General features: G+C 60.0%; 1 protein-coding gene across 2 annotated transcripts; it reads right to left on the bottom strand.

Moving 5' to 3' along the window:
• Positions 1-2,431: 2,431 nt before the first annotated feature.
• Positions 2,432-12,800, bottom strand: CCDC124 (coiled-coil domain containing 124). Of its 2 annotated transcripts, none has more exons than XM_058563720.1 (5): positions 12,776-12,800; positions 7,800-7,969; positions 3,647-3,836; positions 3,014-3,128; positions 2,432-2,871 (listed from the first exon to the last, which is right to left on the bottom strand). In XM_058563720.1, the coding sequence occupies exons 2-5, from the start codon at positions 7,956-7,958 to the stop codon at positions 2,664-2,666; spliced, it is 672 nt and encodes a 223-aa protein (XP_058419703.1). In that variant the 5' UTR covers positions 7,959-7,969; positions 12,776-12,800; the 3' UTR covers positions 2,432-2,663. The 2 variants fall into 2 exon arrangements, with proteins under 2 accessions (XP_058419703.1, XP_058419702.1); XM_058563719.1 differs by lacking the exon at positions 12,776-12,800 and adding an exon at positions 9,413-10,719.
• Positions 12,801-14,264: the final 1,464 nt, after the last annotated feature.

Genomic DNA, 14,264 nt, shown 5'->3' with positions numbered 1-14,264 from the left:
TCTGTGGAAGGGAACAAACGTTACTACCAACGTCTTTGTGTCTCAGGACTGAAGGCGGTGCTCTCAACCCGTCCTCTTCACTCTGATCCACCAGCCATCCCTCTACAGGTTCCCGGCAGAGCTTGCCACGCGCAGCTGTGATACCCTTCCTATGACGCTCACACACCAGCCCTGGCTCCCCATTGCCCTGGGATGAAGCCCCATTCCTCGGCCTGGCGTCCTCAGCCCAGATGGCTTCTTCCCTCGAGTTCATCACCATTGGTCCCCGACCTTCCCTAATCCCCCTCCTCTCCCGGCCACAAAGACCCCAACGTGGCCTTGCAGGAGGCTCCTTTGCCAAGCCCCCCTTTTTTTTTTTTGAGGAAGATCAGCCCTGAGCTAACATCCATGCCAATCCTCCTCTTTTTGCTGAGGAAGACCAGCCCTGAGCTGACATCTATTGCCAATCCTTTTTTTTTTTTTTTCCCTTTTTCTCCCCAAAGCCCCAGTAGACAGTTGCATGTCATAGTTGCACATCCTTCTAGTTGCTGTATGTGGGACGCTGCGCCACCATGGCCAGACAAGCGGTGCGTCGGTGCGCACCCGGGATCCGGAACCGGGCTGCCAGTAGCTGAGCACGCGCACTTATCCGCTAAGCCACGGGCTGGCGGCACAAAGCCCTTCTTCAGGATACGCCCTTCCCAGGCACCATCTCCGTTGATTCCTGAGATAGCATAGGGTTAGATACTGGTTTTGGTCCCATTTTATATAAAACAAAACTGAGGCTCAGACCCATTAAAGCCCTGGCCGAAGGCCCCAGAGGTAAGAGGCCGAGGCCTCCGTTTGGGAGGAGCCATCTGGGCTCCTGCTCCTGTTATTTGGCTGACACCTTCGGCCCTGATTCTGGGCCCTACCACTGCCCCTGCTGGCTTCCCCCGAGCTCTGGGCGCTTGCTAGCTGTGTGCCCCAGGCAGGTGGCTCCGTTTCCCCATCTGTAAAGGGAAGCAGTATGTCACAGGGCTGCCCCAGGGCTCAGTGAAATGATAGTACCATGTGCCAGGCCAGCACTCAGTATCCAGCAGACGCTTCTCACAGCTCCCATCCCCCACTCCTTGGCAGGGACTCTGCGGGGCTCCTTTCCTCCATCTCACTTCCCTAACCCCCATGGAGCCCTTCCTGCATGCCTCACATGGCCTCTGGTCCTTGTCTCAGCGTGGGCTCCTGGGGGAATCCCCACACTAAGCCAGCACTCAGGACATGCTGGTTAGTTTTATGCCACCTACCACTGTTTCAGGCCCCTCCATACTGCACTTCAGCTGTACGCAATTATTAATGGCACCCCTTCCTTGAACAGGAGAGTTGTGACCTCCAGGCCTTTGCACGTGTGGTTCCTTTGGTCTCTTCTGTCCCTTGTGTCTGCAGGGAGAATTCCTATGCATCCTTCAAGGCCTCCCTCCACGATTCCTTCTACCTTCCTCCCTTGGGGCAGAGCCTGGCCCCACACAGCTGAGGCCATCTGAGAAGGTCTGCATCTGAGACCTGAGATCAGGGAGAACAGTGTTCTTGGCAGGAGGAACCAAGAGGGTGTAGGCCCCGAGGGGGAACAAGCCTACTGTATTGGAGAAGCTGAGAGGGGAGTGGAGAGTGGGGAGAATGGGGGCCAAGGGCCGGAGAGACAACCTCGTGGGCACAGGGAAGGTGTCACTTGAGTGGCAGCCACAGCAGTGACCTGGTAAATGCCTGGACCCCACCCACACATGTGGGCCCACCCCCAGAGGCGGCCCTCTCTGCCCACTCTGTGAGGCTGACCAAGCTCTAGGAAGCTGGCACCCAGTTCAGATGGCACCCCACCCTCCCCAGACACTTGGCCTCTGATGGGACGCTCATTCCTACCCGGACCCACCTGCCTGCTCCAGCCCCAGGCCCTTGCCTGCCCCGTGCCCTGCCTCTGTGATGGAATCTGACTCATCGCCCACAAAGACCCACTCTGAAGAACTCTTCCACCAGGAAGCCTGCCAAGACTCCCCCAGATGCCTCCTGGTTGGAATAACAGCAGAGCAGCCAGCATTTCCTGACCCCAAGCAGTATGTGACCTGGCCCTGACTCTGAACCAGAATGTCAGGATGCCAACAACTCGCCTCCAGCTCTCCTCTAGTTCTGTCCCTGAAATGCTGTGTGAGCTGGAGCCAGTGCCTCAACCTCTCTGAGTTGCCTACTTGCAACAACCCAGCAAGGCTTCAGTGGATAGTGGGACAGGCCCCTCACTGGACAAAGGGCCAGCGCCCCCAAAGGAGGGGGCGCCATGGGAGCCAGCCACGGCTCTCAGCTAGCTTGCTGCGCCAGGAGGGACCCTGGGGGCCCGTGACTTCTCTGGCTGTGCCAGGGCACTCCCTCACTCCAGCTCTCCTCTCCCCACCCCCCGCCTGCGCACGTGGATTTCAAGCGCACACGCTGCCTCACCGACAGCCTTTATTGGGCACTCAGCCCAGGGCTCTGCGCGCGTGAGAAGGGAGGTGTCACTCGGAGCAGGGACCCTTGAGCAGGAGTGGCCGATGATGCCACATCGCCGCCAGGACACGCACCGGGGCCCTGAACCTCTCTGTCACCCTCGGAGATGCCCCAGCGGGAGGGCATGTGGGGTCACGACGCTGACCGCCCGCGGGGCGGCTCCCTCAGTTCCGGGGTCACTTGGGGGCGTTGAAGGGCACGGCCCGCTGGTTCATGGGGTTGTCGGGCGAGCGCAGCCACTCCTTCTTGAGCAGCTGCTTCAGTTGCGACAGCCGCATGTTGGGGTTCTCCTGCTTGAGCCGCGGCAGCTGCGCCTCTTCGAAGGCGGTGAAGGCCGCCCGCATGCGCCGCTCGGGGTGCCGGTCGCCCGCCTCCTCCGCCACGCTGGGGCAGGACACCTGCGTCAGGGGTCTGGGGGGCGGCTCCGCCCCCGCCCCCAGAGGACTAGCTCCGCCCCCTGGAGGCCCGGCCCCACCTCCGGGGGGCTAGCCCCGCCCAGGTCCAAAGCCCCGCCCCGCCCTATTACCTGAGCACGGCGATGGCATCCTCAATGGTGCGCGCCTCCACGCTGCCCTCCTCCAGCACCCGACGGTTCACGTTCTCCTCCAGCGGCACCTCCAAGTGGCTCTTGGCTTTCTCGGCTGGGGGCGGGCGGGTGACAGAATCATACACAGAGACAGAGAGAGATACGCAGATATGCAGAGTTCCAGGGAGATGATAGAGACACGGTGAGGGAAGAAGCGAGGGGAGGGAGGGAAGCGGGCAGGCAAAGAATGATGCCGGGAGGAGAGAAACGCCCCTTGAGTTGGGAAGCTCTCCCACGACAGCCCTACTGGGTGGCCGGTGCTGCCCTCCTAATTTCCCTGCAGCGGAGCACACAAGAGGCGCCCCCGACGTGGCTGCTGTCTCCTCAGCCTAGGGGCACCCCATTAATGCCCTGGCGACCCCGGGGGGCACAAGCTGGGGTCGGGTGCAGAGCAGGTGAGTACATGCGTGTGTACACCCGTGTTGCCCGTGCTCAGAGCCAGGCTTGCCAGGACGCCGCCCACCCACCCTGCCCCATGCAGAGCCCAGGCAGCTTCTCTGGGGGCGAGGGTGGGGCCCACCGCCTATCCTTTAGCGGGTAAAAGGGCAGCTCCAGAGTGCGCCGCGGCCCCACCTGGGTCCGGGGCTTCCTTGTGCTGGTGGTCCCGGCGGAGCGTCTCCTCAATCTGGGCGCGGGTGACCTTGCTGGGAGCAGCCCCCCGGGGGGCCTTGCCGCCCTTGAGCTTAGAGTCCTCCTCCTCCAGCAGGCGCTGCGTCTCCTTCTTGCGCTCCAGCTGCTCCAGGCGCCGCTTCTCCTTCTCCTCCTGGGGGACGGGGTGGTCAGGTTCGGACCCCTCCCTGCCGCCTCGGCATCCAGGTTTCACCTCAGCCAACGTAGACTGAAGCCCTGCTGTGTGCTGGACCCCGTGCTGGGTGCACCACGGGCCTCCCATCCCACATGACTGTGGGAACAACAAGGAACCTGGGCCAGGGCAGGTGGGCGGAAAAGTGCCGCCTGGGCTGCAGGAGGAGCCAGCCAGCGGGAGAGCTGGGCACGGGAGAGCCCTTAGTGGTGGCAGTGGTGACTGCAAAGGCACGACAGAGAAGCAGCACAGAGGCTGGTGTGGCTGGAGTGGGGAGAGGGAGCAGGGAGGGAGAAGAGGCGGTGTGGGCGAAGGCCAGGCCACAGGGGGCCTCAAGGCCCCGGGGAGGGTCTCTGTTGGATTCCAAAGGCCACAGGGGCCACAGGAGGCTCTGGACCAGCTGGGGCAGGGGTTTTGCCCTGATTGCCAGGAGACTTTGGGGGAGGCACGGTCGGAGTCCCCAGCCATGTGTCACAGGGGCTGGGCCTGACTCCACCCTGGCTCCCCAGGGAGGCCCTGATGCCAGCGGGACAAGGAGACATCTCGCCTGCAGGACTTGTCCTTGGCCACTGCCCCTCCACCACTCCGGGGGACAGAGCGAGGTGCTGGTTCCCTTATGGCAGTTCGGCTGTGGGCTTGGAAGGTCCTGGCGCCTCCCACCCAGTGCTCCCACGGGCCCTCCACCACAGGTACCCTTGCCTACCCTCCCACTGCCCGAAACTCTGCCCTCTGCCTCCCAGGCCTCGGGGACGGCCCCTGTGCCTGCAGTGCCCCCTGTGACACTGTCACAGCAGGTCTAAGTGTCCCAGAAGAGAGGTGGATGTTGTGCTTGAGGGCACCCACTGGGCCTCTTACCTCCTCTTCACCTGCAAGGCAAGAAAGTGGGGGGTGGTTAAAGGTCAAAGGTGTGCGAGGACAGCTGCGAGGCTCCCACTTCTGTACTCAGGAACCTTGGACAGTCCTGTTGCCCCGTCGGTCAGAGGGAACATGCTCCCAAGGCTCCCCGAGCCTCCGTGGTGCAGCACACCTCGTGCTCACTCTGCCCCCACATGGCCCTGCCTCAGGGCCTTTGCACTAGCTCTTCTTGCCTCCTGGAGTGCCCTTGCCGGCCTCCTCCCCTGGTTAACTCTGGCTCATCCTGAGCTCCTGGCTCCCCATCCACCCTCTCCACCACACAGCTCTTTCTTGTGTTTTGAAAATCCCCATTTTCTGGTCTTCCCATTATCTGGTTCCTCCCGAAGGCAGGAGGCAGGCCCTGGCTGGGGTTGTGAACAGCTGCCTTCCAGCTCAGCACACAGCAGGTGCTTGGTGAAAGTGTGTGGAATGAATGAATGAGTTCCAGAAGCCTCCAGTAACTCAGGAAGGACATGCAGCATGCAGCCATGAGTCTCTAGGGACATGGGACTGAGGAGGGAGCACAGGCATTTATGCTGTGACATTCAGCAACATTTTTTAAAAAAGTCACTTGCAGGGGCCGGCCCCGTGGCTTAGTGGTTAAGTGCACGCGCTCCGCTGCTGGCGGCCCAGGTTCGGATCCCAGGCACGCACCGACACACTGCTTCTCGGGCCATGCTGAGGCCGCGTCCCACATACAGCAACTAGAAGGATGTGCAGCTGTGACACACAACTATCTACTGGGGCTTTGGGGGGAAAAATAAATAAAAAGTTACTTGCAGTTTTTAAAAAAGGGCAATTAGCGACTGGCAGCCTCTGGTGATGGGTGAAGGATGAGTCCATTTGGTGGAATATTCTGGAGCCATCAAAAATGAGCCTCATAAAAAATGGAGATGGAATCCAGAGAGTCAGGTGCTCATCGCTGCACTGCTTAATATGGAACAAGTGAGACGAAATGCCAACCTTGGGGCCGGGCGCTGAATTATGGCCCAGCCTGTGGCTGCTGCCCGTCGGCTGGGGGAAATATGGCTGTGGGACCCCACTTAATGGAGGGCACAGGCTTCAGGCATCGGGTGAGAAAGGCCTTTGGTGTTACAGGGGGGAGGTGTATTGTTTTTTAGTGTTTTGGAGCAAGCATGGAGTTGCTTTTTTAATAGAAGCAATATCCTTTTTTTTTTTTTTGTGGGGAAGATCAGCCCTGTGCTAACATCTGCCAATCCTCGTCTTTTTTTTGGCTGAGGAAGACTGGCCCTGGGCTAACATCCATGCCCATCTTCCTCCACTTTATTTGGGACACCTCCACAACATGGCTTGCCAAGCGCTGCGTCGGTGTGCGCCCAGGATCCGATCCGGCGAACCCCGGGCCGCTGCAGTGGAGCGCACGCACTTAACCACTTGTGCCACCGGGTCGGCCCAGTAATATCTTTCTAAAGCAGCTCTCATGTAAGAAAAGAAAGGGGGACCAGGTGTACGGCGTAGACTGCGGGCCCCGCGTGCCTGTCAGCAGGAGAGAGAGACAAACCCCAGGAAACCACTAACGGTGACGAAGAACCATCAGCTGCTGCATGCAAAACAGTCAAGAGGGCCTGCCTGGGAGGGCGCAGGGGCCGGGAGTGTTCTAGAGAGCAGAGGCTGGCCAACTCTGGCCCTCCACCTGCTTTGGCCATTTAGCCCGTCTGTGAATGGTGGCTCTGGGCTACTGTGCAGGCCAGGTAGCGCTGTGAGCCGGCTGCCCCTGCTGCGCACCAGCCTCTGCTCGCTGTAGCGCACAGGTGCTCTCTGAGCCCCAGCCTGGGGCCTGGCCGCCCTCAAAGCTCACAAGCCCGGAGCAGAGCCAGGGCTCAGGCCAGTGCCGCCCTCCCCCAGCCCTGTGACCCGGCTTCCTGCCTTCTCTCGGTTTCCTCACCTGGAGGAGGGGGACGACCCCAGGGTCCCAGGCCTGGGCTGGGCTTCTGCCTCTAGGACTGTCAAAAGCTCTCTGGCTTTTCTGTCTGGGTAATGGATCTTTGGTGGACATTGTTTTTCCTTTTGGGTTTTCAACTTTCCCATATTGTCAAAATGTTGACCGTCATAAAGACAATTTAAAGACCCCCATGGACTGGGGGGGGCGGGGTGCACAGTGACGTGTCCAATAAGAACAAGGCAGGATCCAGCACAGAAAGACAGTGGGAAAACCTCGCATGCAGACGCACCCAGGTGCCCCATAACTGGGCGGGCAGGGACGGGGCATCGCCACCAAGATTTTCCGCATCCTTTGTCAGTTTCCCAATGGAGAAACCGATTTTTTCTGTCATGTCCTGGGTCAGGGAGCAGCCCCTGGGCTCCAGGCAGCGGTGTGTGACTCACCCAGGGAACCAGGAATGTGGGCTAAGACGAGTCTCTGGTGTCACCTACTGGGCCCAGCTGTTCAGCATCAGCCCTGAACTACTCCCCAGACACCAATTATGCCCCCACTGTGTGCCTGGCACTGGGGCCCATCAGGGGACAGCCAGCCATCCTTGCCCACTTCTGGAAGCGCCTGGAAGCCCCAGGTTAGAAGCTCGAATCAGCATCTCCCAACCTCGGCACTGCTGCCGTCTGGGGCCCACTCAGTCTGTGCTGGGGGCCATCCTGCACACTCTAGGGAGTTGAGCAGCACCCCTGGCCTCCACTCACCAGATGCCAGTAGCACCCTCCACCTGCCGGTTGTGACAACCAAACTGTCTCCAGACTTTGCCAAGTGTCCCCTGGGTGCAGAGTGACTCCAGGGTGAGAACTGCCAGTCTCGCCCAACCCTGGTATTACACAAAGGAGAGAAACAAGCCCATGGAGGGCGGTGGCTGCCTCACTATCCCCTCAACATGCCAAGTCCTGGCTACCCCAGGGCCTTTGCACGAGCCATTGCCTCTGCTTCTGCCCCCCCTTCCTGCCCTTGCTCCATGTCTGAGGCCCTTCCGGCCAAAGCCTTAGGATCCCCCGGCCCCCTTCCACCCTGTTTCCATGTTGACTGCCTGCCTCGCCCAGAGGCATGGGAGCCCAGGGCTCACCCACCTTGCGTTGCTCCTTCCTCATGACGTGTTTGTCCTCGTCCTTCCAGTAGGCATCCTCCAGCTCCTTCTGCTTCCTGGCATCAGCTGCCGCCTTGGCCTCAGCCCTCCGTGCCCGGGCCGCTGCCGACTTGGTGTTCTCGCCCTGGAACTTCTTGGGCATCCCTCAGCAGGCTGCAGGAGGAGGGCGGGGACCAGTGAGCGGGGGCATCCACCATGAGCACCCCCAGACTCACACCTGCACAGCCAAGACTCCCTTGACGCCTCAATGGCCGTGTCTGTAAAATGAGGGCTTCGGACTTGGTGTTCTCTCTTTTTAAAAAAATTTATTGAGAGGCCGGCCCACTGGCTTAGTGGTTAAGTTTGCGTGCTCTGCTTCAGCGGCCCAGGATTCACGGGTTCAGATCCCGGGCATGGACCCAGGCACCGCTTATCAAGCCATGCTGTGGCAGGTGTCCCTACATATAAAGTAGAGGAAGAGCAGGCACAGATGTTAGCCCAGGGCCAACCTTCCTCAGCAAAAAGGAGGATTGGCAACGGCTGTTGGCTCAGGGCTGATCTTCCTCACACACACACACACACACACAAATTTATTGAGGCAAAATTCACATAACACAAAACGAACCATTTTAAAGTGCACAATTCAGTGGCATTTAGCACATTCACAATGTTGTGCAACCATCACCTCTGTCTAGTTCCAGAACATTCCCATCACCCCAAAGGGAAACCCCATCCCCATGAGCAGTCACTCCCCATCCCCTCCCCCAGCCCCTGGCACCCACTAATCCGCTTTCTGTCTCTGTGGATTTGCCTGTTCTGGACGTTTCATAGACATGGAATCACACACTGTGTGGCCTTTTGTGTCTGGCTTCTCTCACTCAGCGTGAGGTTTTCAAGGTTCGTTCATGTTGTAGCATGTGTCGGGGCTTCAGTCCTCTCTGTGCCTGAGCACTATTCCACTATGTGGAGGGACCACATTGTGTTCATCCATCTGTCCACTGATGGACACCCGGGTGGTCTCCACTTTTCGGCTCCTACGAGTCACGCTGCTGTGGACCCCTGCGGGCCAGTCTGGGTGGGGCCCCTCCCACTCTGCCACCCATGAGACCTTAGTCCCAGGTCCGCCAGCCCTGAGGCCAAGTCCCCTCCTCCTGGGTAAACAGCTGCCGTGAACCGCTCCCAGTGACCCGGCCCAGGGCCACGTGGCGGGGAGATGCTCTAACAATCGCCATGCTGCTGTCCCGCAGGCAGGTGGCCTGTGCAAGGCCCATGCTGGGTGCCGGGGGCAATGACGACACACACAGACGGCAGGTGCCCCCTCCCCACGCCAGGCCCTCCACTAAATGCTTTCTATGGGCCAACTCAATCGAATGCCCCCCAAGTCTTAAGCAGGCGGACGGTCCTTATTCCCGTACTGAGGTGCAGAAGCCAAGGGACCCGGCCGGGAGGCAGGGGCTGAGCCTGGAGTCTCACTTGGAAAGCCTGCCTTTCCGGAGCGGAAGGGAAGGCTGTGCGGCGGAGAAATTGAGAGCACCCTTCAGAATGCTGACTGAGGACGCACGCGCCGTGCGCTCCAGGGCACGGGCCTTCAGCTCTCCGAGCCTCAGTTGTCCTCACCTGGGAAACGGGCTGGTGTCCCTCAGTCTTGGGCCGTTCTCTCCCACCCGGCACATCTCCAACTCAGCCCCCTTGCTGAACCTTAGAGAAACCAGGCGAGCATCCAAGAATGAAGGGGAGAGAGTGTGGGGGCCATCCTGACTCAGGTCCACCAGGCAACCTCCCACTCCAGCCTCTTAGCTGTGTGACTCGTGGGGCAGGGGCTCGCATTGTGGAGCCCCTGGAAAGTCTCACACCGTCTCCCGGGTGCAGCAGCTGCATGCACTGGGCCAAGAGCTTTACCCAGAGCGTGCTGGTGACGACTCACACCCAGGGAGGCGGCAGCTGAGCTGAGACCTGAAGGATGGGTCCTGGCAGCCCTGTGAGGACGCACAGGTGAGATTTCTGGGCAGAGGGCATAGGAGGTGCAAAGGCCCCGGGGCAGGCAGGAGGCCATGCGCTATAGGAAGTATGGAGGCCACTGAGGCTGGAGTAGGTAAGTGAGGAGGAGATGGAGGGGGAAGAGGGTGGGAGGGCACGGGGCTGACAGGGCATGGTCTTACAGGATGAGGAAGAGCAAGGGTTTTATTCTGTGGGCACCAGGGAGCTGTTAGGCAGCTTCGAGCAGGGCACAACCACACTCTGATTTAGGCTGCTCCAAAGCCGCCTCTGGCTGTCACGTGGGCTGAGGGTGGGAGCCAGACACTGGGAATTACGAAGGTGCACTGGGCAGAGCCGAGGAGGTCTGGCGTGGGATGGAGCCATGCGATGATAATAACCAACGCACACTGCCCTCCACGCCACGGGCATCCTGACCGCTGCATCCCTGGCAGGGGTGGGGCTCTCAGCCCCAGTTTACAGATAGGAGCCTGAGGCTTTGAGAGGGTAAGCGACATGCTCAGGGCCACAGAGGGGGTTAGTGGAGGGGCCTGGATTCCCACACAGGCCCAGCCCCTCAGTCCTGACTCTGTGCTCCTAACCATTGCCCACCCCAGGGTCCCGGCGGGCCCCTCAGTGACATCAGTGCAGATCAGAACTCTGAGGCCTCCGGGGCCCTGCACTCCACAAGGAGGGGCACCCCTTCCAGGCAGAGCCTCGGGGGTGAGTCCTGGCTCTGCAGTTGTAGCTGAAGTGCTCCCCTCAAGCCTGTGTCCTCATCTGGGATGTAGGGCTGATTTCAGTCATGGATGCTGGGGCTGTTGTGGGGTCGGCTCTGCCAGCCTGATCCCACGCTCCTCCCAGCTGCTCCATGGCCCCCAAATCAAGCATTCACTACTGAGCGTCTACAACGTACCCCAAGGGAAACCCCTCCTGGATTCTCCAGGGGAGTGCCAAGAAGTGGGGGTCACTGTCCAAGTTACAGATGAGGAAACTCCCCACCCTCCTCTCCCCTGTCCCCCACACTCACTCAGCAGCAGCCACACTAGCCTCCTTGCCATTTTTCAAACATAACAAGCAGGTTCCCACCCCGGGGCCTTTGCACTTGCTGTGCCCTCCACCTGACTGCTCTTCACTCCTCTTTTTACCCAGTTAACTCCTATTTAAACTTCAGGGCTCAGCTCAGGTGTTGCCGCCTCCAGGAAGGCTTCCCTGAGACACCCCCTGACTCTGACCACAAACTTCTCTCTGAGGCACTCGCCTGAGTTGCGATCTTATGTTCATTTATATGATGATTCACCAAATGTCCATCTTCCCCACAAGGCTGGGAGCTCCGTGAGAGGAGGGCCGGGACTGCCTTGGCCACCACTGTGCCCCAGTGCCCTGCACAGTAGGGGTTCAATCATTGTTTTGAGCAAATGAATGAACAGTGTTTATTTCCAGGGTTCCCTCAGTGTTTACCTCACGCACTGTCCAAACTCAGCTTCTCACCCTTCTTCCCACCAACCTCCCTCTCCCACCCCAGGGCCTTCGCTCTTGCTGTGCCTCTGCCTGACCCACCCTCCCGTCCCCTCCTGTGACCTGGCCCACTCACCGGGGCTCTCCCCAGAACCCCTTCTCCCACGCCCACTGTTCATGACCCCCAACTCCACCCCAAAGCCTGATAGGGTTTCTCTGACCCCTTCTTGAGGCCAGGACTGAATGTTTATGTCCCTCTAAAATTCCCACACGGAAGCCCTAACTCTCAATATGAGTGTATTTGGAGACAGGGCCAGTGAGGAGGTGATAAAGGTTAAATGGGATCATAGGGTGGGCCCCTAGAAGAAGGGCAGGAGACGTCAGAGCTTCCTCTCTCCACCACGTGAGGACACAGTGAGCAGGTGCTGTCTGCAAGTCAGGGAGAGCCCACACCAGGAAGCATATTGGCTATCGCCTTGATCTTGGACTTCCTGCCTCCAGAACTGTGAGAAATACATTTCTGCTGTTTAAGCCGCCCAGGCTGCGGTATTCTGTTATGGCCGTCCAAGCTGACTAAGACAGACAGCCTTTCTTTTCCGTGTGGCAAACACTCACACACAGTCACTCACACGCCCCGAGCACCAAGCCTGTGTGGGACTCTGGGGAAAAGGAGGCACCACTGGGCCTTCTGCCCACATGGGACTCCCAGGCTGGCTGGGAGATAGACAATGAGAGTGACAACCCGTGATCAGAGCTGTCATGGGGACACGCAGGGCCCTGGGGAAGCCTGGAGGGGACTTCTGACCCAGCCTGTGTGTGTGTGGGGGGGCGGGTTCAAAGGGTTTCCTGGAGGAGGCATCTAAGAAAAGGCCTAAAGGAGTGGGGAGGCCCGAGCCCCCAGGAGTGTGGGGGAGGCAGGCTGGGAAGAGGGGATTTGTATTCCAGGGTGATGGGAAGGTGCGGAGGGCGTTAGAGCCAGGGGGCGATCTGCAGGTCAGAGCCCCCTGGGGTTGGTGAGGAGGTGAACTCGAGGTGAGAGACAGAAGCAGGGAGCTCAGGCAGGGGTGCGGGGAGTGGCTCTGGCTGGGCAAAGAGTACATTTAAGGGGGAATCGGGACGCAAGTGGTTGACTGGATGTGAAAGTAAAAAACAGATGACGTTCAACGCCGCCTCCACCAAGAAGCCCTCCCGCTATCCCTTCTGGGCTCCCCCAGCCCGCCGTCCATCTCCCCAACCCTGATCCCACTACAAGAGGCGGGGGGCGTCCATATCCATCTCTGTCACCCCCAAGCCTGGACGCTGCTCAGGGGCAGGGCCGGAGCTGGGTGACCTCGAACATGACGCTCCCTCTGGGTCTCAGTCACCCGCACGGGTAAATGGGCACAACCCCAGAGGGAGCCGGCGAGACTAGGCGCCGGGAGTGCCTCCGTCTCCGAGCACCCCACCTCCAGCTCTCCTGCGGGGGTCGTCCGACGCCGAGCCTCCACGCCGGGCCCACCCAGCCGCGCCGCCGTCCCCCGGCTCCGCCCGCGCCGCGGCCGCTCCTACCTCCTGCCTTCAGCGCCGGCCCGGTCGCGCCTCCGTGACGTCACCGCGGAGCTTGCGCGGCGCGCTCCCGGCGGCGCCCGCTGATGACGTCCGGCGCCGGCGCCATCTTGGTAAAGGAAACGCTGCGCTGGCCTGCAACCCGGGCTAGGGTCGTGAGCCGTTTCATTTCCTCTTCAGGAAGCGGAAAATTTATCAAGCCTCCTCCGCTGCGCCTGCTTCAGATATTGGCGAGCCAGGAGGGGCGGGTAGAAACTACAATCTAGAGCCTTGCCTTTACCAAGACGGCCGCTGCCCGGAGGCAGGCTGGCGGCCTCGGCCTCACCGGTGCTCCGGCGGCGTCGGCCAGCGGGCGCCGCAGCCCGCGCTCCGCGCTGTGCGGGCGCTCTCCTCGTCCACGTTCTGTGCCTCCCTCCTGCGAGGCTGGGGAGAGGGGGGACAGGGAAGGGGGCAGAGAAAGGAAGGCACTCCCCGCCGTCCACGTGGGGAGACAGGCTCAGGCAGACCACGAGTTGAATTTGGCTAAAATGTAACCTTGAGTGGCTCGAATACCTCGCCGATCCCTCCTCCTGGATTGCTTCCCTCAACACACACAGCTCGCAATATTCTGCACTTTATTATTTTGTTCAACAGTTAGGTTTGGGGGGCCAATTTGTCCTGGCACCACGCTTTAGATTTTCTGCATTTACTAAGCCTCAGTGTCCTCATATGAAAACATGGCAGTACTAGGGGCCAGAGGATGGTCACGCTGGGCCTGGCTGTGGGGAGAGAACAGGGTATGGATTTGGGGGCAGTTCAGGCAGGACGAGTTGACCACAGTCTGTCCTCTGAAAGGCAACCTCGGAGACACTGCTGGGACCTCAGTCGGACCGTGTACCTGCCCTGCTCTAGGGACTAGCGTGGGTCCCCATTGCCCTGCAGACTCCCCCCACCTCCTCATCTCCCCTCCCCTCTTCCCCATTCTCCCTCAGCCCCAGCCACGCCAGACTCCTGTCTCCAAATTGCCAGGGAAGCTCCTGCCTCAGGGGTGTCACCCGTGCTGTTCCCTTTGCCCGTGCTGTTCCCTCTGCCCTCAGCTGTTCCCTTGGTCAGCTCTTCACCTCCTTTAGGCCGTGGCCCCAATGGCCCTTCCTGAGAAAGACCTCCGGCCTCCGCGGGTGCTTGGTGCTCCAGCCCGCCCTCTGTTTAATTTCCATCCACTGACATCGTCTGTTTATTGGCCTGTTTTCTGTCTCTGCCGTGGCTGTGAGGCCTGGAGGATGGAGCCTGAGCGCCTGGAAAGGTGTTTGTCACCAGGAAGAAGGGGATCACATAAACATTTATTGCTGTTGAGTATCCGGGTGCGGGGGGCGAGGAGATGACAAAGGCAACACCTAGTTGACCTTCCAGTGGTCAGGAGCCAGGTGTAAACAAAGACAATAAAAAAGAGAGCCAGGCTTGTCACACCTTCCTGGGGGAGGGAGCCTCTGCCTCGTATTGACGTAACTGAGGG

Source organism: Diceros bicornis, chromosome 20, assembly GCF_020826845.1.
Source record: "Diceros bicornis minor isolate mBicDic1 chromosome 20, mDicBic1.mat.cur, whole genome shotgun sequence".
NCBI classification, from domain to species: domain Eukaryota; kingdom Metazoa; phylum Chordata; class Mammalia; order Perissodactyla; family Rhinocerotidae; genus Diceros; species Diceros bicornis.
Note: the sequence above shows the minus strand (reverse complement) of the source record. Positions and strands in the feature narration are given on the sequence as shown.